Raw genomic sequence first — 27,384 nt, 5'->3', positions numbered from 1 at the left:
TCTTTCAATATGTTGAATACTACACAAACATATGTACATACTCTCACACACTCCCTATATGCTTGGGTTTTCTTTGATGTGGTTTGTTAAATCATTTGGTAGTAATCCCCCTGTAAAAAGAATTTTTTAGGGACTGGCAATTTTTAGCTGTCATTAAAGTATCTCTTCATCTCTCCTGGTCTATGCTCCTTAGTCTATAACTAGAAACCAACCATTTGAAAGAAACTGTGATCTCACCTGCATTGCAGTTACTTCATTACATTTCCGTCTTCTAAGTTTTGATGACCCATCTGTGCCTTACTCGTCGTCATTTTCCAGCACTTATATGTGACTGGAACACTGAGCACTCAAAATCTATGGCTCAGACAGTAAAGAATCTGCCTGCAATGCAGGAGATCTGGGTTTGATCCCTGGTTCAGGTAGATCCCCTAGAGAAGCAAATGGCTACTCACTTCAGTATTCTTGCCTGGAGAATTCCTTGGACAGAGGAGCCTGGTGGGCTACAGTCCATGGGGTCACAAAGAGTGAGACATAACTGAGCGAGTAACTCTTTCACTTTGGCTTTGAACTTCCTGGTTGGGCAAAAAGGTCAAAGCAAAAATATACTCTTTGTATTAATTCATTCAGCAAATTATCTGTTAGATAATTATCACTACCTAATATAATATAGTTTATTGGAGAAGTATTACACACACCATGATATTAATTTGGAAAATAATTTGTCACATAGTGTGTCCTCTTTGTGGATTATATGAAGCTCAAAACATCATAGCAGGAAGAAAATAATTCTTGGAGTACAGCAGTGTTTTAAAGTAACATCCTTTAAGGTCCTGCACTTGCTTTATTCAAGCCAAGGCAACTTGTTAGCACTTTGCTTTCCTCTAAGGAATGACTTTGTGTTGAGGTGCTCTGAAAGTGAAAGTGTTAGTTGCTCAGTCATGTCCAACTCTTTGCGACCCCATGGACTCAGGGGTTCTAATTTCACCCTCTTCCGAATTCCCCCTATCTGCTGGCAGTTGACCACCATAGGCACTGGCCTATTTACATATGTGTGGCAAGGAGTGGTATCCTCCTTCTGCTGATGAAGCTGAGCTCAGGAAAGTCAAACAGGCTGAAGTAGTCAGACTAGTAAATGGCAGAGACAGAACTCTTTCCACTGCCATTGCTGCATCTTGACCAGAGTAGATTCATATCCTGAAGCCCAGAGAGAAAATGAGCCTGACTTTAGAGACTGTGAAAGTCGGTCAGTCGTGTTCTACTCTTCATGACCCCACGGAGTATACAGTCCATGAAATTCTCCAGGCCAATGTTCTGGAATGGGTAGCCTTTCCCTTCTCCAGGGGGTCTTCCCAACCCAGGGATCAAACCCAGGTCTCCCGCGTTGCAAGTGGATTCTTTACCAGCTGAGCCACAAAATTAGAGATTGCCAAGATTCATGCCTCCAGCTAATCCCTGCAGCATCAGGCTGTGTGGTATCCACTTCAGGAAGGAGAAAGGCAGGAGCTAGATGTCAATATCTGAGCTTTCTTGGTTTCATTTTGTGGGCAGAACAAAATGTTAAACACATATTATCCTCCCCTTTCACTGAATTCTGAGCCAAAGTCCAGCTCCAGACACACTGGGGAAGCTCAAAACTGCCCCTTACCTTGAGATTGGCCTTTTCAACTTCAGAACTTTAGACCCATTGTTTTGCCCAGCCCCTGGCCTCTCCGGTGCAGACAGTATGTGGCTGTTAGGAAATGTCAGTATGTAGTACAATATCCTGAATCACAGCTGGCATTTTGAAGCCAGGCAGACCTGGGTGTGTACCTGACTGCTGTGTATGGCTTCTGGGGATGGAGTCAAGTTCCCTAATCTGAGTCATACTTCCCCTCTGGTGGAATGGATGTATGAGCAGCCCTTCTTCATAAATCTGTGGTGAGGGTTAAATGAGACAATCCGTGTGAAACACTTAGCCCAGTGTCTGTCACTTGTATATATTAATAAATGTGTGCTCTGGTATGGCTTTTATTCCTGTAAGTGTGCAGTGTTTTTCTCTACTCTTTGATTCATGTCTGAGTCACATATAATCTTCGTTCCATGTTATCTGACAATTGCAAATGAAGGAATAAGGAGGACTTTTTTCATAAATTCCTGGTGGTTTATCTTAAACTAATGGAATTTTGAAATGGGAAGTTAAGAATCCTTCTCCACAAATCTGGTAAAACTATATGAAGAAGGATGTTTAAATAGGGAAGACTTTGACATTTTCTCCTTTCCTTCTCACAAGTTTGATTCTACGACATGTATCTTTGCAAGACAAACATTTCTTTAAAAACTTAAATAACAACCTTCCCTCCCTCCTATGTACTCTTCTGTCAACTCCCAGCCATCGTACACTTCTGTAGAGTCCACCACCTTGAAGACAATAGGATGGAGTGGTGTGTGCTCATTGTCATAGTAATGAAGGCACTGCTATTCACTCTGTGTTGTGGTCTGGGTTAGAAAGTACTCAAGGAATGGTGTGCAAGCATAACCTGCTCAGTTTGTCTTTATTTTCATGATAATTGCTTAAGAAGACTTGATTAATAATCTCATTAATAGGAACATTCTAAGGAAACCACTACTTGATTATATAGCAAAACATCTTCTGAAATGTCTTAAAATACACATGCAAAATGTGCTAGACACTTATGATAATGGGATGTTGTTTACCTTTTCTTGTGTATGATAGCTTAGTATGTAAACACTTGTTTAGGAATATTGTTACTGTTTAGTCGCTAGATTGTGTCTAAGTCTTTTGTGACCCCATGGACTGTAGGCTCCTCTGACCATAGGATTTTCGAGGCTAGAATACTGGAGTGGGTTGCTATTTCCTCCTCCAGGGGATCTTCCTGACCCAGGGATCAAACCCACATCTCCTTCATTGGCAGGTGAGCCACCCAGGAAGCATATACTAGCACATATCTTTTTTATCTTCTAGCAAATGAACAGGCTGAAAGATGGCTGTACGCCTACTCTTACGGAGGTATTGAAACACATTGCTGAAGGAGATTGGGCCAAACACGCCAGAGTTCTTTTCACTTCAAGTTTAACATCAGATGTCAGTTTTGCTGAATTATCTTTAAGTAACTGTCTCTAACCTTTAAGACTTTTAAAAACCATCCATACCTGGAACACCAGAGTAAAAGAAAAATAAGAATATAATTTGAGCACAGCTCTATCATTATTTTATACCCAAAGAGTAAGTCTGTGCTAAGAACACTGAAGTTGAATCAAGAAGTGGCCCTAACTCTGTTGCTGAGACCAGGAGTCCTGTGAGCAGACACATCTGTCTAGATCTCCAGTTAACCAACTTCAAAAGCATTCCTACAGGGTCAATGGACAACAATGAGTCGTTCTAAGTGTCTTTTAATACTCACCTCACATGAGTTTTTAGCCTGGGACTTGCTATCACCACTATTATGAAGGAATGAATGTCTTTCTGGTCTCTGAGACTTCTAGAGTCACTATAACACAGACAATATCTTACACATTAAGAAAAAAAAAGAGATTACTTTCTCCATTTGTCCTACCCGCTCCTTCCCTCACCTGTCTGTTCTCTACTGTCTGCATCTCCACCACTGCCCTCTCACTACCATCATAACCAGGAATGTTCTAATTCATTCTCTTTATTGTGCATGATAAGTTGCTTCCGTTATGTCCAACTCTTTGTGACCTTATGTACTGTAGCCCGCCAGGCTCCTCTGTCTACAGGATTCTCCAGGCAAGAATCCTGGAGTAGGTTGCCATGTCCTCTTCCAGGGGATCTTCTCAACTCAGGGATCAAACCCTTGTATCTACATCTCCTGCATTGCCAGGCAGGTTCTTTACCACTAGCACCGCCTGGGAAGCCCTTTCTCTTTATTCCTGTTGACTAATTCAATACAGGCTGGTGCTGAGGTTTAGTTTGGGCATGTAGAATTTGAATCTGTGCTGAGACGTGAACTGGCAATCTTACATACACAGGGAAAGAAATGGCTGAGGTGAAAGATCTAACATAACAACATCTTTGCTTTATTTTGTTTTTGTAAAGGAACATTCTGATTTTTCCAGGCACATACTGATGCCCAAATTTACTCTAAGGAAACTGTCAAGGCCTGAAAGGGAAATCTGGAGCATGCTAGATGAGGTTGTGACAGAGAAGAGTGCACGTGCTGACCACTCTAAAATGTGGTTGGCCCGCTGTGGTAGATGCCAGTCATTTTAAACTCTCTTGTCTCATATTCTCCTACTACTATGAAGCCTATAAAAACACCTAGTGACATATAGCTATATGACATGCACATATACTCTTTCCAGAATGCCTTGCACATAGAGGAAAATACACAAGCTGTTTGAATGCCTGGCTCTTTTTTCTTTTCTTTTTTTTTTGGTCAATATAGCTATTACTACCTTCCTGCTATTTTATCTCCCCCTCTTAGACTTCATAGCATGAACTAAATGCAGTTGATTTCACAAAGCAATTGAAGGGGTGAAGAGAAATGTACCAGACATGGGGTGGGAGGGAGGTTCAAGGGTGGAGGACCTGTGTGTACCTATGGCTGATTCATGTTGATGTATGGCAGAAGGCAACACAATATTGTAAAGCAATTATCCTTTAATTAAAAATAAATTTTAAAAAGAAGTTAATTACTAAGTTAGCTAAGAGTGGAGAGGTGTTCATATTCTAAGAAGCATATTCTTCCAGTCTCAGTGTTTTTATTCCTTTGAGTTCCTATGGTTGTGTCCTTAGAATTTTGCTGTTTCTGTCCTAACACATTTCTCCACAAGAACTGACTATTCTTCTCCTTTGTGTGCTTACTTTTTTCCTAATACAAGGCCTCCTCTGAAATTCCAAACCTAAATAGTGAGACCGGTTTTGTGAATTCAGTTTGCTTCTTGCTGAGGAAAAAAATTTAGTGCTGCTTCAGCAGCTTCCTTCAATACACTTTCAGATTAGTATTTTTTTTTAAATTTTTTTCTAGGTATGTTAGGAGTGGTTTACAAAATTGCAACCGTTTGCACAAATGTAGTCCTGTGCTGTAAATGTTTAATGAGATCATTATTTTAAATCCAATTTCTGGTCCTTGTTCATTGTTGCATGTTCAGCAGAGGAATTTTTTTTTTTTTTTTGGTCAGTGGTGGGGACTTTGGGCTTTCCTGGTGGCTTAGTGCAAAAGAATCTACCTGCAATGCAGGAGACACAGGAGAGCTGGGTTTGATCCCTGGGTCAGGAAGCTCCCCCAAAGAAGGAAATGGCAACCCACTCCAGTATTCTGGCTTGGAAAATCCCATGGACAGAGAGCCTAATGGGCTATATTCAATAGGGTCGCAAAGAGTCAAACATGACTGAGCATGCACGGGGGACTTTATGTTGCTCCTGCTACTGCTGCTAAGTCACTTCAGTCGTGTCCGACTCTGTGCCACCCCATAGACGGCAGCCCACCAGGGCTCCCCCATCACTGGGATTCTCCAGGCAAGAACACTGGAGTGGGTTGCTATTTACTTCTCCAGTGCATGACAGTGAAAAGTGAAAGTGAAATCGCTCAGTTGTCCAACTCTTTGTGACCCCATGGACTGCAGCCTACCAGGCTCCTCTGCCCATGGGATTTTCCAGGCAAGGGTACTGGAGTGGGGTGCCATTGCCGTCTCTGGGACTTTATGTTAGTAAGGCACTATTGCAGAATCATCAATAGGTCCCTTTTGTGATGATTTATTGAGAATGTTTCTTTTTACCTTGAATGTATAAGGCAGATTTTTGCAATACCAAACCATTCATTTAGTTATTCTATTTGCTGTGGCTTTCTGTCAAAGTGGTCAAAGAAAATGACCTTCAAAGAAAATATCTAAGTCATTAATGGTGAGAGGAATAAGCAGAAAATGGAAACATAATGTAGTGTTGCTCTTCACTGATACAAAGAATCTGTAAAATGAAGAAGGGAGCCAGGAAAAAGTACAACAGCGCTAACCCTGTCAGTGAGTGTACCCATAGGAATGCTTTGGGCTGCAGTGACAGAAAATCCACCTAGCATCAGTGTGAACTGTAAGGACATTGACTGCTTACTTAATAGAAAGTTTAGAGGTAGGAGATTCCAGAGACACAAGTGGCTCAACGGCCTACAATGTCAGGGCACCGGGCTCACTACAGTTATCGTGGCCTTCTCATGACCTCAGGATGGCTTCAGTAGTTCCAAGCTTCATGGCCTCACAGTAAGTGGGGGCAGTCAGAGTGACAAAAGAGTTTACTCTGCTTTTCATCAAGGGAAAAAACCTTTCACAGAAGCTCTCCAGTAGACTTCTCTTTATATCTCATTGGCTAAAACCTGACTACATTGCCACCCCTATGGGCAAGGCAGTCTGGAAAGAGTATATGTGCATGTCATATAGCTATATGCCACTAGATGTTTTTATAGGCTCCATAGTAATGGGAGAACATGAGAGACGAGGGTTTAAAATGACTAAGGCATCTACCAGGGTGGGCCAACCACATTTTAGAGTGGTCAGTACGTGCACTCTTCTCTGTCACAACCTCATCTAGCATGCTCCAGCTTTCCCTATCAGGCCTTGTTCGTTTCCTTAGAGTAAATTTGGGCATCAGAATTTGCCTGGAAAAATCAAAATGTTCCTTTACAAAAACAAAATAAAGGAAAGATGCTATTATATTAGATCCTCAGCCATTTCTTTCACTGTATTTGCAAGATTACCAGTTCATGTCGCAGCACAGATTCAAAGTCCACAGGCCAAAACTAAACCTCAGCACCAGCCTGTATTGATTAATCAGCAGAATAAAAGGGAATAGGCTTCCCAGGTGGTGCTAGTGGTAAAGAACCCACCTGGCAGTGCAGGAGATATAGAAACTAGGATTTAGTCCCTAAGTAGAGAGGATCCCCTGGAAGAGGACATGGCAACCTACTCCAGGATTCTTGCCTAGAGAATCCCATAGACAGAGGAGCCTGGTGGTCTACAGTCCATAAGGTTGCAAAGATTAGGACATGACTGAAGCAACTTGAAGAGATCTCTAGTCTTTCCCATTCTGTTCTTTTCCTCTATTTCTTTGCATTGATCGCTGAAGAAGGCTTTCTTATCTCTTTTTGCTATTCGCTGGAACTCTGCATTCAGATGCTTATATCTTTCCTTTTCTCCTTTGCTTTTCGCCTCTCTTCTTTTCACAGCTATTTGTAAGGCCTCCACAGACAGCCATTTTGCTTTTTTGCATTTCTTTTCCATGGGGATGGTCTTGATCCCTGTCTCCTATACAGTGTCATGAACCTCATTCCATAGTTCATGAGGCACTCTATCTATCAGATCTAGGCCCTTAAATCTATTTCTCACTTCCACTATATAATCACAAGGGATTTGGTTTTTCTTCAAGAAAATTAGAGATACCAAGGGAACATTTCATGTAAAGATGGGCTTGATAAAGGACAGAAATGGTATGGACATAACAGAAGCAGAAGATATTAAGAAGAGGTGGCAAGAATACACAGAAGAACTGTACAAAAAAGATCTTCATAACCCAGATAACCATGATGGTGTGATCACTAATCTAGAGCCAGACATCCTGGAATGTGAAGTCAAGTGGGCCTTGGAAAGCATCGCTACGAACAAAGCTAGTGGAGGTGATGGAATTCCAGTTGAGCTGTTTCAAATCCTGAAAGATGATGCTGTGAAAGTGCTGCCCTCAATATGCCAGCAAATTTGGAAAACTCAGCAGTGGCCGCAGGACTGGAAAAGGTCAGTTTTCATTCCAATCCCAAAGAAAGGCAATGCCAAAGAATGCTCAAACTACCACACAATTGCACTCATCTCAAATGCTAGTAAAGTAATGCTCAAAATTCTCCAAGCCAGGCTTCAGCAATACATGAACTGTGAACTCCCTGATGTTCAAGCTGGTTTTAGAAAAGGAAGAGGAACCAGAAATCAAATTGCCAACATCCGCTGGATCATGGAAAAAGCAAGAGAGTTCCAGAGAAACATCTATTTCTGCTTTATTGACTATGCCAAAGCCTTTGACTGTGTGGATCACAATAAACTGTGGAAAATTCTGAAAGAGATGGGAATACCAGACCACCTGACCTGTTCTTGAGAAATCTGCATGCAGGTCAGGAAGCAACAGTTAGAACTGGACATGGAACAACAGACTGTCCAAATAGGAAAAGGAGTACATCAAGGCTGTATATTGTCACCCTATTTATTTAACTTCTATGCAGAGTACAGCATGAGAAATGCTGGACTGGAAGAAACACAAGCTGGAATCAAGATTGCCGCAAGAAATATCAATCACCTCAGATATGCAGATGACACCACCATTATGGCAGAAAGTGAAGAGGAGCTGAAAAGCCTCTTGATGAAAGTGAAAGAGGAGAGTGAAAAAGTCGGCTTAAAGCTCAACAATCAGAAAACGAAGATCATGGCATCCAGTCCCATCACTTCATGGGAAACAGATGGGGAAACAGTGGAAACAGTGTCAGACTTTATTTTGGGGGGCTCCAAAATCACTGCAGATGGTGATTGCAGCCATGAAATTAAAAGACTCTTACTCCTTGGAAGGAAAGTTATGACCTACCTAGATAGTATATTCAAAAGCAGAGATATTACTTTGCCGACTAAGTCCATCTAGTCAAGGCTATGGTTTTTCCTGTGGTCATGTATGGATGTAAGAGTTGGACTGTGAAGAAGGCAGAGTGCCAAAAAATTGATGCTTTCAAACTGTGGTGTTGGAGAAGACTCTTGAGAGTCCCTTGGACTGCAAGGAGTTCCAACCAGTCCATTCTGAAGGAAATCAGCCCTGGGATTTCTTTGGAAGGAATGATGCTAAAGCTGAAACTGCAGTACTTTGGCCACCTCATGCAAAGAGTTGACTCATTGGAAAAGACTCTGATGCTGGGAGGGATTGGGGGCAGCAGGAGAAGGGGACGACCGAGGATGAGATGGCTGGATGGCATCACGGATTCGATGGACGTGAGTCTGAGTGAACTCTGGGAATTGGTGATGGACAGGGAGGCCTGGCATACTGTGATTCATGGGGTCGCAAAGAGTTGGACACGACTGAGTGACTGAACTGAACTGAAGCAACTTATCATGCACAATAAAGAGAATAAATTAGGACACTCCTGGTTATGATGGTAGTGAGAAGAAGAAGGTTGTGGAAGACCCTAATATCTGTGATTGGCAGTTTTATTTAAAAAATAATTAATGGAACTTCTGGCATAGATCTGTTTCTGCCCACTCACTTCCTCTAAGCACAATTAAAAACACTGGAAATAATGCAAGAGACCACCAAAGAAGAATTCTAAAGGGTGGTAAGGGGGCAAGCTAGTTTGGAACCCTAGGACTGGAAGAACAGTACAGAGGCAGAGCATCTTATATTCCCCCCTTAACAGAAGACCATGCATACCTAGTGTTATCTGATCCTCAACTTGGCAATAGAAGGAAGCTCAGGTAGGTTCATTTCTCCCTCAGGTCCAGCGGGACTTTTTCTGAAAACACCAGGCTAGTCTAGCAAAGCTTGCACAGTAAGGTCAATCAGGAGCTCTGCCAATAATAAGCATCTAGGGGAAACACTCTCCTTCCCTTCCAAGCCAGAAGCTCCCCATCTCTACCAAGAGAAACTGAGGCAGGTAGGCAGAGCCGGCAAGAGGTGTCCAACTGCAGCAAGTGGCCTAGTTCTTGAAGCCTCATTGCAGTGTGGGATTGAGATTTTTCTCCCATGCCAGCAGATACCAGGGCAGCTGGGAGGCACCATTTGGGGGATCCCATCAGACCACTTCCCTACTGAGAGACACTGGTTTGCACAGTCTGGTAAAACCTCCTCTGCTGTCTTTGGCAGGACCAGCAGATACCAGTGGGAGCCCCAGCGGCAGCAGAAAAACAAAATAGACCAAAACAGTCTGCACAGGTTCTAAAAGTTAAACTGCCTTTAGAGCTATAGTTAACAAAACTTGATCAAGGCTCAAGACCCATATGCTAAACCTAAATAAGAGTACCTGCCTACTAAAATAAAAGACTTAAATAGGAAACAAAGTCTCCTGACATAAATATACCAAATGCTTGGGATACAATAGAATATCATCCATCATACCAAGAATGAAGATAATCACAGTTTAAGAAAAAACAAGTAACTGATGCCAATGCCAATATAAATCATATGCTGGAATTGTCTGGAAAGGATTTTAAAGCAAACATCATAAAAATGCTTCAACAATCAATTACAAATGCTCTTGAAACAAAACAAAAATAGAAAATCTTAGCAAAGAAATAGAATTCATAAAATAACCAAATAGAAGTGCTAGTACTAAAAAAATTATAGAAAATTTTCAGAAATTACTGGATAGCTCAATGCTAGAATGGAGATGACCTCGAATAGAATCAGTGACTCTGAAGACAGAACAATTAGAGTTCACCTTGTCTGAACAATAAAAAGAAAATATACTAGAAAAAATCATATGAACAGAAACTTAGGGACCAGTTGAGAAATAACAAAAGATCCATGGTTTGTATTATCAGAGTCCCAAAAAGAGAGGAAAAGGAGGGAGGCTGAAAGAACATTTGAAAAACTCATGGCTGAAAACTAACCGTACTTAAAATACCAGCCTCGAGATTCAAGAAGCTGAGCAATCTTCCAAAAGGATAAACCCTCCAAATCTATGTCAACACATCATAATTAAACTTTTGAAAACTGAATACAAAATCTTGAAAACAATTAGAGCGAAATGGCATATCAATATGGGAACAGCAATTCAAAAGACAGCAAATTTCTCACCTGAAATTGTGGAAGTCATAAGAAGTGGTACAATATTTTATTTTAAACTGCTGCAAGAAAATTGTCAACTATAAATTCTGTATCCAGTTAAACTATGCTTCAGAAATAAAGGGAAAATAAAGACATTCCACCCTGGAGAAGGGAATGGCAACTGACTCTAATATTCTTGCATGGAGAATTCCTTGGACAGAGGAGCCTGGCAGGCTGTGTGGTCCATGGGGTCACAAAGAGTCTGACACAACTGACCAACTAACACACACACACACACACACACACACACACACACACACACACGCATTCCAGATAAAGAAGAAGGCCCTAAATCCTCTGTGCTCTGCAGATTCATCTCTCTTACCTCACCCCTGGCAACCACATTGTCTCCATGGTTTCGCTTTTTCCGGAATGTCATCGGTGTGCAGGCATGCTAAGTCATTTCAGTTGTGTCTGACTCCTTGCAACCCTATGGATTGTAGCCCACCAGGCTGCCCTGTTCATGGGGATTCTCCAGGCAAGAATACTGGAGTGGGTTGCCATGCCCTTCTCCAGGGGATCTTCCTGATCCAGGGATCAAACCCGCATCTCTTATGTCTCCTACTTTGGCAGGCAGGTTCTTTACCATTAGCGCCACTTGGGAAGTCCAGAATGTCATATACTTGGACTCATATAGCACGTAGCCTTTTCAGATCACCTTCTTTCCCTTAGTGGTGTGCATTCAAGTCTCCCCTTCATCTTTTTGTGCCTTGATAGCTTTTTAGTACTGAATAATATTTTGTTTTCTGAACGTACCACAGTTTATATTTATCCATTCACCTACTGAAGGTCATCTTGGTTACTTTCAAGTTTTGGCAACTTGCTACAAACATCTGTGTGCTGGTTTTTGTATGGAGACAAGTTTTAAATTCCTTTGGGTAAATACCAAGAAGCACCATTGCTGTATCATATGGAAAGAATGTGTTTCATTTTGTAAGAAACTGCCAAACTGTCTTAAAAGTAGCTGCAGCATTTTGTATTCCCACTAGCATTGAACAAGAGTTCCATGGTTTCACATCCTTCCCAGCATTTGATATTGTCATTGTTCTGGATTTTGGCTATTCTATTAGGTATACAGTGATGACATAAAAGTTTGATATTCTATGTTACTGGTTTCTTAATCAGGTTATTATTTCTCAAGTTACAATCAACATAAAAGTGAATGTCAGTCTCCTCAGCTGCATTTAATTTTATTGTTGGGGGTTGATTTTGTGACTTTCATGTGTTTGTTATTTAAAAACGTCCCTCTTTCAAATTACGTGTGTTCTTTCACTGATGCTTTCTTCTAGTTTGTGGCTTTTCTTTTTGCTTTGTTTACATGTGGATTAGGTGTCTTGTTTTGCTCTAAGCATAAAATGTTTTATATGTGCTAAGAAAAAATAAAACTGAGAATCATGCTAATTCTTGTGAGTCAGCCATTGACTGACCTTCATCTTTGGCAAATTTGTTCAGTTTCATAATTGGTTTTGGGAAGGATAATTTGCCAGCTTCTTTACTCCACAGTTGCCAGAAATTATGTGGTATATATCCTTTTTCAATTTGCATTTTTTAACTCAGTATTCTATTTTCAGAGTTATGTGTGCTAATTCATGAAATCCTCATTCATTACTTTTAACTGCTATATAGGCTTCTGTTGTATGAATAAAGCACAGTTCATACAGCGAAATTCAGTCAGTTGCACCGCTAGTATTACAGGCATCACTGTAGTAAACAACTTTTTTCATATCTTCCTGTGCACAAGTTTGAGATTTTTTTCCCAGAGTAGGCACCTGGAAGTGGAATTGTTAGATCATAAGGAATGGATATCAACTTTGCTAAAAGTAGCCAAATTGTTCTAATGATCTAGCATTATGTGTGTTGCTTCTTCCACATCTTTACCAACACTTAGTAAGATCAAACATTTGGGTTTTTTTTAGTATCATAAATGTAAATATTTCACAGGGGTCTTTATTTTTAGTTCCCTAATTAGTAGAAATCCACACTCGTACTGTGTTTGTTGAGTCAAAAGTATTTCCAGTTATACAAATTGCTTATTGTACTTTTTCCTATCTTCCTGTTAAATTTCTCTTAGGATGAATTTGGAGAAGTTCTTTCACTGATGCCTTCTTCTAGCTTGTGGCTTTTCTTTTCGCTTTGTTTATATTTTCAACTGCCGTACTTGAGTGCTTTAAAGGTGATCACAGTTTTCCTTTTAAATTTGTAACATTTCTACCTTATGCTGATTTGGTAAAGCTATATTCTTTTTATTTTTTCTTAAAAATATTTTCAAAATAAGTCTTTAAATCATGTTTTTTAAATATATAGTGAGTTAGGAATTTCATTTTGTCTTTTTCCAGATGGCTAGCCAATTAGTCCACTACCTTTTATTGAATAACTATTCCTTTACCCCTGAATTAAATCACCATATAAAATGAATTAATATCTATAAAGTACTGAAAAAAATTTCAAACTATTTTATAGGTAGCAGTGACAATAGTAGTAATACTTATACTGCTCTATCAAAATTTTACATATAATGGGTACATGTCTAGGTTTTCTAGTTAGTTCCATGGGTCTGTTTAACTATTGCTTGCCAATATTTTTAATTATAATATTTATACAAGTCTTGATACCTAGAAGAGGATAATTTTTTTTCCTTTTTGTCTTCTTTCTCTTCCCCTTTTTCCTTTCTCCTTTTCTCTTCAAAATTGTGCTGTTTCAGGCCTTTCCTTCTTCCACATGCATTTTAGGATTTGTTTGTTCAGCACTATGAAAAAATTTATTGGAGTTTTGATTGAAATTGTTTTGAATTTACAAAATCATTTTAAGAAGTTCTATCTCTGCAACAGTGGGTCTTCCTAACATGGAATATCTTTGTATTTAAGATTCCTTTATATCCTTAAAAGTTTTTTTCTAATATTTTTCTTTTTATGTTTCTATAGAACTATATGTATACCTAATAACCTTTTACATTTGTTACTTTTATGATAGGTAACCTAAATATGTAATTTTCCAAGTGACTGCTATTTTATAGGGACACAATTTTTGTATATTGAACTTTTGTTCAGCAGTACACTATGACAGCTCATTTCCTGATTGAAATGATGTGGTAAACCTAGCTTCTTAAAAAGACGATAATGCCTTTTTATGGGAAAGCAACATCAGCTGTCAGTCTTTATGGTTCGTGTGTACACAGTATCCATTATACTATAAAAAATTGCTAGACATGTAAGACGGAGAAGGCAATGGCACCCCACTCCAGTACTCTTGCCTGGAAAATCCATGGACGGAGGAGCCTGGTAGGCTGCAGTCCATGGGGTCGCTAGGAGTTGGACACGACTGAGCGACTTCACTTTCACTTTTCTCTTTCATACATTGGAGAAGGAAATGGCAACCCACTCCAGTATTCTTGCCTGGAGAATCCCAGAGACGGCGGAGCCTGGTGGGCTGCTGTCTTTGGGGTCACACAGAGTTGGACACGACTGAAGCGACTTAGCAGCAGCAGCAGCAGCAGCAGCAGACATGTAAGAACTAAGAATATGTAACTGATAATCAAACAAAAAAGAAGATAATAGAAGCAGACCCCCTGGTGATCTGGATATCGGAGTTAAAGTTTTTAATGACTATTATGAATATATGAAACAAGATGAAGACTTTAAATAGAGAAATGGAATTTATAAAAACAAAACCAAGTAAATTTCCTAGAACTGGAAATTAAAATTCTGAAATTAAAACTTAATTGGCTACATTTTATAGGTCTTTGGACGTAGAAGAAGACAATTAGTGAACTCGGAGAGCTCAATAAGAAATAGTCAAAATGTATCACAACAAACTGTGGAAAATTCTTCAAGAGACGGGAATACCAGACCACCTGACCTGCCTCTTGAGAAATCAGTATGCATGTCAAGAAGCAACAGTTAGAACTGGACATGGAACAACAGACTGATTACAAATCAGGAAAGGAGTACGTCAAGGCTCCATATTGTCACCCTGTTTATTTAACTTATATGCAGAGTACATCATGCGAAATGCCAGGCTGGATGAAGCACAACCTGAAATCAAGATTGCCAGGAGAAATATCAGTAACCTCAGACATGCAGATGACACCACCCTTATGGTAGAAAGTGAAGAAGAGCCTCTTGATGAAAGTGAAAGAGAAGAGTGAAAAAGCTGACTTAAAACTCAGCATTCAGAAAACTAAGATCATAGCATCTGGTCCCATCACTTCATGGCAATTAAATGGGGAAACAATGGAAAGAGTGAGAAACTTTATTTTGGGAGGCTCCAAAATCACTGCATATGATGACTGCAGCCATGAAATTGAAAAGATGCTTGCTCCTTGGTAGAAAAGCTGTGACTAATCTAGACAACATATTAATAAGCAGAGGCATTGCTGACAAAGGTCCATCTAGTCAAAGCTATGGTTTTTCCATTAGTCATGTGTGGATGTAAGAGTTGGAGCATAAAAAAAGTTGAGCGCTGAAGAATTGATGCTTTTGAAGTGTGGTGTTGGAGAAAACTCTAGAGAGTCCCTTGGACTGCAAGATCAAATCAGTCAATCCTAAAGGAAATCAGTCCTGAATGTTCATTTGAAGCTGAAACTGAAACTCCAGTACTTTGGCCACCTGATGCAAAGAACTAACTCATTGGCAAAGACTCTAATGCTGGGAAAGATTAAAAGCAAGAGGAGAAGGGGTCGACAGAGGATAAGATGGTTGGATGGCAGCACTGACTTGATGGACCTGAGTTTGAGCAAGCTCCAGGAGTTAGTGATGGACAGGGAATCCTGGTGTGCTGCCGTCCATGGGGTTGCAGAGTTGGACACGACTGAGTGACTGAACTGAACTGAACACAACTACCAGTGTGAAAATAAACAATAAGGATATTTAGAACAATCCTCAAAATCCTCAAAATTACAATAATTACAATCAGTGGACCAAAGAAAAAAAACTCTCAGTCCCAATTGGAAAACATTTTGAACAATAATATTGACATAATGTATCAAAAGTTGCAGGATGCAACTGTAGTGTTTAGAGGGTATTTAATACTTTTCAATGAAGTATTAGAAAAGAAGAAAGACTGACAATAATCTAAGCTTTCATTTTTTTTAAATTTTTTTTATTTTTTAAATTTTAATATCTTTAATTCTTACATGCGTTCCCAAACATGAACCCCCCCTCCCACCTCCCTCCCCATAACATCTCTCTGGGTCATCCCCATGCACCAGCCCCAAGCATGCTGCATCCTGCGTCAGACATAGACTGGCGATTCAATTTTCATTTTAAGGAGCTAATAAAGGAAGTCAAAGTCAAAGGAAGTCAAAGTCAAAGGAAGTCAAAGCTGTGGTTTTTCCAGTAGTCACACACAGATGTAGGGGTTGAACCATAAAGAAGACTGAGTGCCAAAGAATGCTTTCAAACTCTGGTCTGAAGAAGACTCTTGAGAGTCCCTTAGACAGCAAAGAGATCAAACCAGTCAATCCTAAAGGAAATCAACCCTGAATATTCATCAGAAGGACTGATGCTGAAGCTGAGGATACAATCCTTTGGCCACCTGATGAGGAGAACCAGCTCATTGGAAAAGACCCTGTTGTTGGAAAAGATTGAAAGCAAAAGGAGAAGGAGATGACAGAGGATTAGATGGTTGGATGGAATTACTGACTTGGTGGACATGAGTTGAGCAAACTCCAGGAGATAGTAAAGGACCAGGATGCTTGGCATGTTGCAGTCCATGGGGTTGGTCACAAAGTTGGACATAGTTTAATGAATGAACAACAATAAAGAAGAGCAAATGAAAGTAAAGTAAGATAATGATTATAATAAGAGAATAAGAGAGAGAGTATATATACAACAGAGAAAAGGCAATAGAGTAAAATTTTATTCTTTAAAACTAATTCATTATATTGAAAAATCTCCAACAAAATGATCAAGAAAGAGAGAAAAAGCTTAAAATATCATAAATGAGAAAGGAAACATGACTCTGACTCCTCCAGATTATTAAAAAATTTAAAAATGATATTATGAGCAACATGCCAATAAATTTGACAATATATTTTAAATGGATAAATTAATCTGGAAAAAACTGACCAAAATTGTTATAAGCAGAAATTTAAAAATCAGAATAATCCTACACTATTAAAGAAATCTGTAATTAAAGATCATCTCACAAATAAAACTCCAGGTCCAAATGGGTTCCCTGGTGAATTCTTACAAACATTCCGAAATGAAATAATGCCATCTTACATAAACTCCTTTGGAAAATATTAGAGGGATTAACACTTTCCAACTCTTTCATGTCACCAGTTTAACCCTGATGCAAAAACTTAAGAAAATATTATAAGAGAAGAAAGAAGAGGATAATATCCCTCATGAATATAGATAATAAAATTCTGCACAAAATATTAACAAATTGAATCCAAATTAGAGCAACAATATATAAAAAGAATGTCACATCAGGGCTACATGAAGTTTATTCTAGGAATGCAAGTTTGCTCTAACACTCAAAATTCAATCCATGTACTGTATATATTAATAAAATTAAGGGAAAGCCCATGTGATCATCTCACTAGGCTCAGTAAAAGCATTTGATAAAATTCAGTATCTATTCATGACAAAAATTCTCAGAAAATTGGTACCAGAGGGAATTTTCTTATTCTAATAATGGATAGCTAAAAAGTTCACAGCTTGCATCATGCTTAATGGTGGAATTTTGAGCACATTTTCCCCCTTAATTCAAAAAAAAGGACAGGATAGTCCCTGTTAACCACCTCTACCAAACATTATACTAGAAGTCCTAGCCAATGCAGTAAGTTAAGGTAAAGAAATGAAATATAAAGATTGGAAAGGAAGAGATAAAGCCATCTTTATTCAGAGAAGATATTCTTATGTATGGATAAAATTCAAAAGAATCTACAAATAAAATTAATAAGTAAATCTAGCACAGTCACTATTATAAAAGTTAATTAATCTGGTATAGCTTTTCTTCTTTCTACTTAGAACATTTCTGTGTCAGTATGTTTTAGGACTTTTTTTTTGAAAACATCCTTTGCTAGATCTTTTTCATCCATCATGAGAACTTTCATCTTTTTTTAGTTGGCATTATTTAGATATATTTAGAAGCATTTTAATACTTTATTTTGTGCTCTCAATTTACTAGTTATTTTCTTTGCTTCTCATTTTTCCTTTGCCTAATTTCTGTTTGATTGTATTAATTACCTTGCTTGTAAAATTTATTCTTGTAGATGTATTCTAATTATTTTCTTTTAGTGGAGACCATTAAATATTTAGCATATAAATATGACATTTTCATAGTCTAAATATCTCTATCCTCCTCCGGAACAATACTAGGATCTTAGAATGCACTTGCTCTTATCACTGCTTTCTACCTATGTTCTATTTTGTCTACTGTTTTACTTTCATCTTTCATTTATAACCCTTTCATTAAGTTAGCCATTCCTGATCTTTATGCTCAGCATTCTTTCATGCATGTCACTTTTACCTTTTAACTGAATTTAGATTCAGTTTTATTCTTTCTGGAGTACTGTTTTTGGTATATTTTTCTGCAGAGTCTGCCATTAGGAAATTCTCTCATTTTTTATTTTTTTGAAAATATCTGTATTAGTCTTTCTGTGTATATAATTCTAGATGATGGTTATTCTCCTTCACCACTTTGAGAATATTATTTCATTGTCTTCTAGCTTATATTAATGAAAAGATTGCTGTTCATCTCATTTGTCTGTTATTTATATCTGCTTTTAAAATTTCTCCTTTGTTTTGATGCCCTGCAATTTCACTGTGATGTGAGTCAAGGTATGGATTTCTTACTTGTCTTGCTTAGGGCTAGAATTTATGTCTTTTGTCAATTCTGGATAACTGGATAACCATGAGGGTGTGGCCACTCATCTAGAGCCAGACCTCCTGGACTGTGAAGTCAAGTGGGCCTTAGGAAACACTACTACGAACAAAGCTAGTGGAGGTGATGGAATTCCAGCTGAGCTATTTCAGATCCCAAAACATGATGCTGTTAAAGTGCTGCACTCAATGTGCCAGCAAATTTGGAAAACTCAGTAAGTAGCCAAAGGACTGGAAAAGGTCAGTTTTCATTCCAATCCCAAAGAAGGACAATGCCAAAGAATGTTCTAACTACCACACAATTGTGGTAATTTCATATGCTAGCTAGATTATCAGAGAGGGCAATGTCAACCCACTCTAATATTCCTGCATGGCAAATCCCTTGGACGGAGGAGCCTGGTAGGCTGCAGTCCATGGGTCGCGAAGAGTCAGATATGACTGAGCAACTTCCCTGTCACTTTTCACTTTCATGCATTGGAGAAGGAAATGGCAACCCACTTCAGTATTCTTGCCTGGAGAATCCCAGGGACAGGGGAGCCTGGTGGGCTGCTGTCTGTGGGGTTGCACAGAGTCGGACATGACTGAAGCAACTTAGCAGCAGCAAGATTTTACTAAAAATCCTTCAAGCTAGGCTTCAGCAATATGTGAACCAAGAACTTCCAGATGTACAAGCTAGATTTAGAAAAGGAAGAGGAACCATAGATCAAATTGCCAACATCCATTGGATCATAGAAAAAGCAAGAGAATTCCAGAAAAACATCTGCTTCGATGACTATGCTAAAGCCTTTGACTGTGTGAATCAACAAACTATGGACAAAAGAGATGGGAATAACAGGTCACTTTACCTGCCTCCTGAGAAACCTGTATGCAGGTCAAGAAGCAACAGAACTGGACATGGAACAATGGACTGGTTCAAAATTGGGAAAGGAGTATGACAAGGCTATATATTGTCACCCTGCTTATTAAACTGCTGTACAGAGTACATCTTGTGAAATGCCAGACTGGATGAATCACAAGCTGAAATCAAGATTGCTGAAAGAAATATCAACAACCTCAGATATGCAGATGATACCACCCTAATGGCAGAGGTGAAAAGGAACTTAAGAGCCTCTTAAAGAGAGTGAAAGAAGAGAGTGAGAAGTCTGGCTTGAAAATCAACATTCAAAAAACTAAGATCATGGCATCTGGTCCCATCACTTCATGGCAAATAGAACAGGAAAAAGTGGAAACAGTGACAGACTATTTTCTTGGGCTCCAAAATCACTGCAGACAGTGACTGCAGCCATTAAATTAAAAGACACTTGCTCCTTGGAAGGAAAGCTATGACAAACCTGAGCAGGATATTTAAACGCAAAGACATCACATTGCCAACAAAGGTCCATATAGTCAAAGGTATGATTTTTCCAGTAGTCATGTATGGATGTGAGAATTGGACCATAAAAAAAGTTGAGTGCCAAACAATTGATGCTTTTGAATTGTAGTGTTGGAGACTCTTGAGAGTCCCTTGGACCACAAGGAGATCAAACCAATTCTAAAGGAAACCAACCCTGAATACCCTAAATATTCACTGGAAGGACTGATGCTGACATTAAAGCTCCAGTATGTTGGCCACCTAATGAGAAGGGCTGACTCATTGGAAAAGACCTTGATGCTGGAAATGATTGAAGGCAAAAGGAACAGGAGGCAACAGAGGATAAGATAGTTAGATAGCATCACTGATTCAATGGACATGAATTTGAGCAAACTCCAGGAGATAGTAAAGGACAAGAAGTCTAGTGTGCTGCAGTTCATGATGTTGCAAAGAGTCAGACATGACTTAATGACTGCACAGCAACAGTCGATTCTGGAAACTTGTCAGCCAAATTTGGATAAATTATGCCACTTCCCATGTTACTCCTCTGCTTAAAATCCTGCTGGGTCTCCCTCATCTATTGACAGTATTACTACTCAGGGCTGTCACAGTCTGGCCTCTACACATTTCTGAAATTAAGTTTCCACTTCTGTCTTCCAGGAAAGCCCATCACTCAAACTGCTGATACATTTCTTACTCATAACTTAGCTTAATTGTCACCTATTCTCTGAAGCCTTTCCTGAAACCTCTGCCCCTAAGAACTCTTGTGTACCCCTGGTTTCCTGTTCACACAATCCACTGATTGCATTTATCTATTTATATGTAAATTTTCCCCCAATAAACTCAAGTCCCAGTGGGTAGTTCCCTTTGTATTTACAGAGACAGGCACTTAGTGTGGGCTCGATAAACAGTTGTAGATTGAATGAATGAATGAATAAAGAAAATGAAAGTAAATACTGTCTACCTCATAGGGATCTTGTAGCAACTAAATATCAGTGCATACCACAAGATAAAGCACCTGGAAAATAACAACTGCTAATCTCTTGTTTGAATTGAAGACAATTCATGCAGTGTTTTGGTACAGTGGGTTATGTACCAAATTGGTTTTTCCTTTAAATTTCTTTATTCCATATGGCATAGAACAGAGTTCTTAGTGTTCTTTGATTATAATGAAGTATTTTTTTCATTTTGTGCCTTTTCTTCCAATTGCTGTACTTCTGAGCCTAAAAAAACCAGAGAGTTCTATGAGAATGCTTGATATAGTTTACTAGCTGTTACATTCTGTTCTGAAAATTGAGTTCATCTGTGAATACTCTTCTCCCATACAGGTTAGTGGCTTTCTCCTTTCTTCCGTTAGGTGTCTTACTCTAATTTTACCACGAGTTAGGCCTTCACAGACTCTCATTATAAAATAGCAAATGTCCACCCACATCCTTTTCTATCCTCTTTTACCTGCTTTATTTTCCCCAGTACACTCCTCCACAAGTGAAATATATACAGTATTTACCTCTTTTATTATTTTCTGCTCCTCCCATACACCCTGGCATGTAACTTCTTAAGGGCAGGAACTTTGCTTTATGCTTAGAGCAGTATCTGGAATATAGTAGGTGCTTGGTATGTATTCCTTAAATAAGTGTATCAATGCAGGTGCCATTGAGTCTCATCAGGATTTATACTGTTTATAGTAGACAAACACCATACGACCACTCTGGACATGGTAGCCTTCAACATTCATCTAGATCTGGGATGAGATTACAAAACTTGGCTCCTTTGCTTTTCCATATAACAGACTAATGCACGATTTCATCCTGAAAACTAAAGAAATCACTTCCCTTCCTGGCAGTACCTAAAGCGAGCTCTAAGCTGGCTGCATACAAAGCCCGTCTGTTCTCTCCTGGTTTAAAGACAGAGGCAGTTCCTGCCCACTTTCAGCAAGCTTTATTTTGCTTTCTGTTTTCTTTCACTGCTAAAGGACAATTTACATATCTTTTCTACCCATTCTATCGTTTTGACCTTGCCAAGAGCTTTCAATTAATACTTTGTGTGCACTTGTGCAAAGAAAGCACCCATTTGCAATGTCTATGGGAAACAAATTCTTATTACTTCATAGAAACAAACGTCTAAATGTGTAATTCATGTGTATATTATGAGAAAGGTTCAGAGATGATACATGACTGGTTGAAAGCCACAGAACTAAAGTTTGTAACACAAGTAGATCCAACACCCACATCCCTTGTCAAGTTTGTGCTCTTCTGCCTGATTTTCCTTTAATATGATCATTTATGCTTCTCCTAAGCACCTGGGCATTAATAGAAAACCCTCAATTCTTACTAGTGTGTATCTCTTTCTGTGACATCAGACATCTTACCTCCTCAATCTTCAGCTGTCAAACTGTTGTATTGATTTTTCAGGTGCCATCAAGCTTCTCTTTCCAGATTTAGCATGACTGAAAAGAATGTGGTCTTTCAGCTAAGCTGACATTCCAAGGTCAGCTTTGTGGCCAGTGAAAACTCATGGCCTAAGGATTCTGACACAGCTACCCGACACCTGAGGGAGAGCTTGCCTCTGCCTACTCGTCCTTGCTAGGGACATATTGCCCCCACCTTGCTGCTCAGTACTGACTGTCAGAGCCCACACTGGCTCCAGTAATATGACTGTGAACACTCACCGCTCAAGATACCTGGGGCACCTTTTGTGTTAAGGCTAATGCCTGGGACTATCATTGGACAGGCAGTGCCTCCTAGCGGCCAAGGCTCCAAAGGTTTCCAGCTGAAAAGTGGCCAGGACACCCACCTGGTGACCCTTTCTCTCTCCTTCTGAGTCTTGTCCCTACCTTTTTGCAGTGTGTCCATCTCCACATCATGCAATGAGAATTCATCATCAGGTCCCAGTCTTTTCAGTATTTTGCTGACTGAATTCCCAATCATGACCATGATGATGAAAACATTGTGGGAGGACAGTAGGAAGTATAAATATAACAAAGTCACTAACACCTCCAGAGCAAGTCAGTTTGAAAAGTGCTTTGTAATCATGTGGTCACTGTTCCTCCTTCTCATCAGCCAAATGGGAGCTCTGACAGCCCCACTCTTATAGGAGACTTATGATGCCCAGAAGTGCCAAATCATCCTGCTGAAGTCATTCTTCTTAAACTTCCTTAAGAATAATTCCAGATGTGTTACAGAGATATGCAGAGGCTTAGCTGGTTTCTCTGGAAGCTTTTATTCTAAAAGGAACATGCATGATTCTAAGGATCATATTTTAAAGTGTATATGCTTCATAAAATGAAAGGTAAATCATTTCCAGAAGCGTAACCTTGAGATTAGGTCCTTAGGCTCTTGCTGGCACAGCATGTACAAATGCATATTTGGGTCTGGGAAGGAATGTATCTGGAAGCTGCAGAGGAATTATGGAGGCTCCACTTCTCCATGAGGGAGAGAAATTCCATACAATGGATAAGGCCATGCTATAACAAATGGAAGTGGGAACTCTTCCTTCTATAAACCCCTTTGGTCTCCAAAGCATCTTTGTCCTCATGCTATGTCTTGTCTCCTCGAGGGTCCCTTCTACCAAGACTTTCCCCAGAAAATGCCTAAATTCCAGTCATTTCTCTGTGCTATTTCTACCTTTTCCTTATCAAAACATACCTATCCCCTGTCCATTCTCTCAACTGCCTTGGAAAGTAACCTGATAAAGCATTTCATGCTAAAATTTGAATAGTAGGTCACCACCCATTGCTGACAAAAGTCTGTATGGTCAAAGCTATGGGTTTTCCAGTATTCATGTACAGATGTGAGAGTTGGACCATGAAGAAGGCTGAGCAAAAACAATTGATGCTTTTGAACTGTGGAGTTGGAGAAGACTCATGAGAGTCTCTTGGACAGCAAGAAGATCAAAGCAGTCAATCCTAAAGGAAATCAGTCCTGAATATTCATTGGAAGGACTGGTGCTGAAGCTGAAGCTTGACTACTTTGGCCACCTGATGCAAAGAGCTGACTCACTGGAAAAGACCCTGATGCTGGTAAAGACTGAAGGCAGGAGGAGAAGGGGGTAACAGAAGATGAGATCGTGGAATGGCATCACTGATTCATTGGCCATAAGTTTGAGCAAACACTGGGAGATAGTGAAGGACAGGGAAGCCTGGTGTGCAGCAGTCCATGGGGTCACAAAGAGTCAGACAAAACTGAGTGACTGAACAACAACACATTGTTCTGCTCCTCCCACTGACATTCACATTGTAAGTGGGGACACCTGAAGCCCTTGAATCACTGGGCTTGGAAATCAACTTTATCTCCTGAATTAAACACACCACTCACATCCATCATCCCCTAACATTCAATCCCAAATATGATGTTGTTGAGGAACAGGCCCTTTGCCTCCTGAGCTCTCTTTGGATGTCCCCACAACTGACCACTCTTGGTGTGTCTCTATAGTGACTACTCCGTGTGCCAGAGTCCAGAGGCTTTGATCCCGACCTACTGGCACCACATTCAGATACTGTCGAAAATTCATTCAACCCACAAACAGAGCTGAGAAGAGACACTACACCTTCAGGGTTTCTTTGCAATGATTGCGGCTTGCCAGGGAAAGTTTCGGAGAGCCATGGGCTGTTCCAAAAGAGGGAAAGACTCTGGCAATTGTCTGGAAGATGTCAAGCAATTAGTGTGGCCAGAATGTAAAGAACTGGAGGCTGGGTGGGGGGAGGTGAATGAGCGTTGGACACTAAGGGGATATGATGCTGAAAGCCTGAGGTTTGTACTGCCATCATCAAGTTCTTGGGTTTCTAAGACATTTCTAGAAAATGCACCATGCCAGTAAGACCCAAAAACAGCCCGCGTGTTCTGCTGTCATTCCTACCCTTGGCTCTTTCTCCTCCTTCTCTCAAACCTCCCACCCCTGGTCAGCTTTTCCGCCTCCCGGGTGCGACTGGTTTTAAACATCTCCAGGGCAGCGAGCCTCTGCTCTGAAGTCTAGCGGCACCCGCATCATCCGCATCACCGGGCGCGCAGGCTGATCCGCACCGGGCGCGCAGGCTGATCCGCACCGCGCGGCGCTGATTCGCTGCCGCGGAGACTGCGGCGCCCGCGACGCGCCCGCCCCTCGCGGTGCACGCCGGCTGGTGCAGCCTCAGTCTGTCTGCAGCCGCGGCCACCGGGAGCAGCGCTGCAGCCGGGGCACCGACGCCTGATTGCCCGCTCAGCGCCCCCGAGGATAGCAACGGCGAGCCCTCAAAGCGCGCACGATGCAGGCCACCGCCGATTCCACCAAGATGGATTGTGTTTGGAGCAACTGGAAAAGTCAGGGTATTCTCTTTATTTCAGTAGTGCATGCCTGCGGCGCTCACGGGAACCCGGGACCCGGAATCAGCCATTGTGCATCATTTCACCTGTGGGACCTATGCATGCTTTATACCCAAGAGCTTTCTGTTGGGGGGAGTAAACTTGTTATGTCAAAAATCAGAGTGGACGGTGTTTGGTTTTTTGTTTTTGTTTTTTTTACCTTTCCCATCTTAAAAAAAAAAAAAAAGAATCCCCCACCCCCACCCCTTTGTTTTCTTGTTGTCAGGCTACTGTTTTAAATGCATCTTTTGCCTCCTCCTGGAGCTCTTTTGGGTTCCGCTCAACGTCAAGTACTTGTTTAAGCTCTTCTTATTCCCGGAGTTAAAATGCTTTCTTATTGTTCCATGTATCCCAGTGCATTTAATTTGTGCCTGAAGATTGAAATCTAGTAGAACCGTTAACTGAGTGGGTTCTAGTGCATCCTTTTAAGAGGGACACACCCATTTTAGGGTTATTATTTGTGGTCACACAAAGGGAACTGGAAATGCAGAATAGCTCTCAGAATCCTGAAAATATGATGGCGTAGACACATATTAGGATGATTCACTTTGAAATATTTCGGGTTTTTTGTCTGTCATTGGGGTAACTTGTAACTACTGTTCATTAATAATGGGTATATCTGGAACAAATGGAGGGAAATTAAAAAACAGTGCCAGTTGCTCTCTGATATAACAGATTTATTTTGAAACAGTCCATATTAGCACTGGGTGTGGCCACCCTCCAGCCTCGCTTGGATTGCTTTTCAGCCATTTTTATTCAGCCTCATACTTCACACATCTCCATCTCGCCTTTGTTACATTAAGATTCTCTCCTTCACCTTGCTCAGTTTGAGATTACTAGGAGAAAGGGAGACTTTGCAAGGATGAATTATGTGTTGCAAACTTGGATGTTTGTTATATGAAGTGTCTTTTAATGTTTAACAAATGGTTCTGAAGAAGGTGCGTCTGACTTAACCTGCAGGGTTGTAGCGTCCCTCAGGGGACCAAGAATACTCTGGAGCAGAAACTGATTTTTTTTTTTTTAAAGGCACCTTTCTCTTGTAATATTGTATCACAAAAAGAATGGGATGTCTTAATACCCCATAGAGTTTTTCTTTGGTAAATTTTTTAAGCAAAGAAAAAGTAAACCGGAACCTCAGAATTAAGAGCATAGTTTCTCTGCCTCTTATTTGTTAGTTGGGTGGCAGAGACATAAAATGCAATAGTCTAGTTCAAATTATTTGGATCTATTGGAAATACAACTGTCAAAAGTGAATAAATGGACCTAATAAATTTAAAAGCCAGGAAATAAATGTATGGCCATCCAGGGGCATCATTTTAGAGAATGATGATAACTACGTGGCCTAGCATATGTTTTATACAGAAGACAGCTGTGAAAATTCTTGGTAACATTTCATTCTTGCTACATGTTTAGACTCATCCAGTTTATTCCAAATACACACTCAATGGATATCTATGGCTTGATAGATTACCAAGTTTAGGTGGATATAAAGTTGGTTTTTAAGATTATTCTTACAGATTTCCTCTATTCTTATCAAAAGTAGGTAGCAGAAGTGTCAAATTTTCTAATATGTGTAAGATCTAAGACACTGTTTCATCATAATCCTATGTGTTTGCCTCTGTTGACATTTTCACTGGGGGGTTAAAAATATGGACATTTATAATCAGAAAACAACACAAAATGCTTTACTTTGTCCATTAAAGACTGTCATTTTCATTTGCAGTGTACAGCTGTTTATGAAGATTAATGCAGGATCGTTGAGGGTCTTTTATACTCTGTGACCTTTGGTAATCTTCAGTACCATTGATTTCCTTTTGTCAGATAGAACAAAGCCATTATCCTGAAAATTGACTGATAACTGGGTGGGTGGGTTTATAGGCATAAAGGAGAAATTATAAGTAAATTATTCCTGTTTCTCCCCACTAGGAGAACTTTCATCTAAATTAAAATCTACAATAAGATTCTTGTTTAGTATTTTAAGTGTATCTTTTAGTTCTCTTAATTATAAAAAAAAAAAGCTGTTCTTAACACTGGCTGCATGTTAATATCACCTGGGAAGCTTTAGAAAACACAAAA

At 39.9% G+C, this 27,384-nt stretch overlaps 1 protein-coding gene across 2 annotated transcripts in view; it reads left to right on the top strand.

The window, feature by feature from the left end:
* Positions 1-27,384, top strand: part of RTN1 (reticulon 1) — a 246,860-nt gene that overhangs the window by 189,300 nt on the left and 30,176 nt on the right. The window contains exon 1 of one of the 2 annotated variants that reach the window (XM_069596729.1): positions 24,862-25,272. The exons of the other annotated variant lie outside the window; for it this stretch is intronic. Coding sequence (XP_069452830.1) covers positions 25,212-25,272 — 61 coding nt within the window. The 5' untranslated portion in view covers positions 24,862-25,211. Of the gene's footprint in view, positions 1-24,861; positions 25,273-27,384 lie in introns of those variants that run through there. 2 annotated transcript variants of the gene reach the window in all.

Source organism: Ovis canadensis, chromosome 7, assembly GCF_042477335.2.
Source record: "Ovis canadensis isolate MfBH-ARS-UI-01 breed Bighorn chromosome 7, ARS-UI_OviCan_v2, whole genome shotgun sequence".
Classification (NCBI taxonomy): Eukaryota; Metazoa; Chordata; class Mammalia; order Artiodactyla; family Bovidae; genus Ovis; species Ovis canadensis.
Note: the sequence above shows the minus strand (reverse complement) of the source record. Positions and strands in the feature narration are given on the sequence as shown.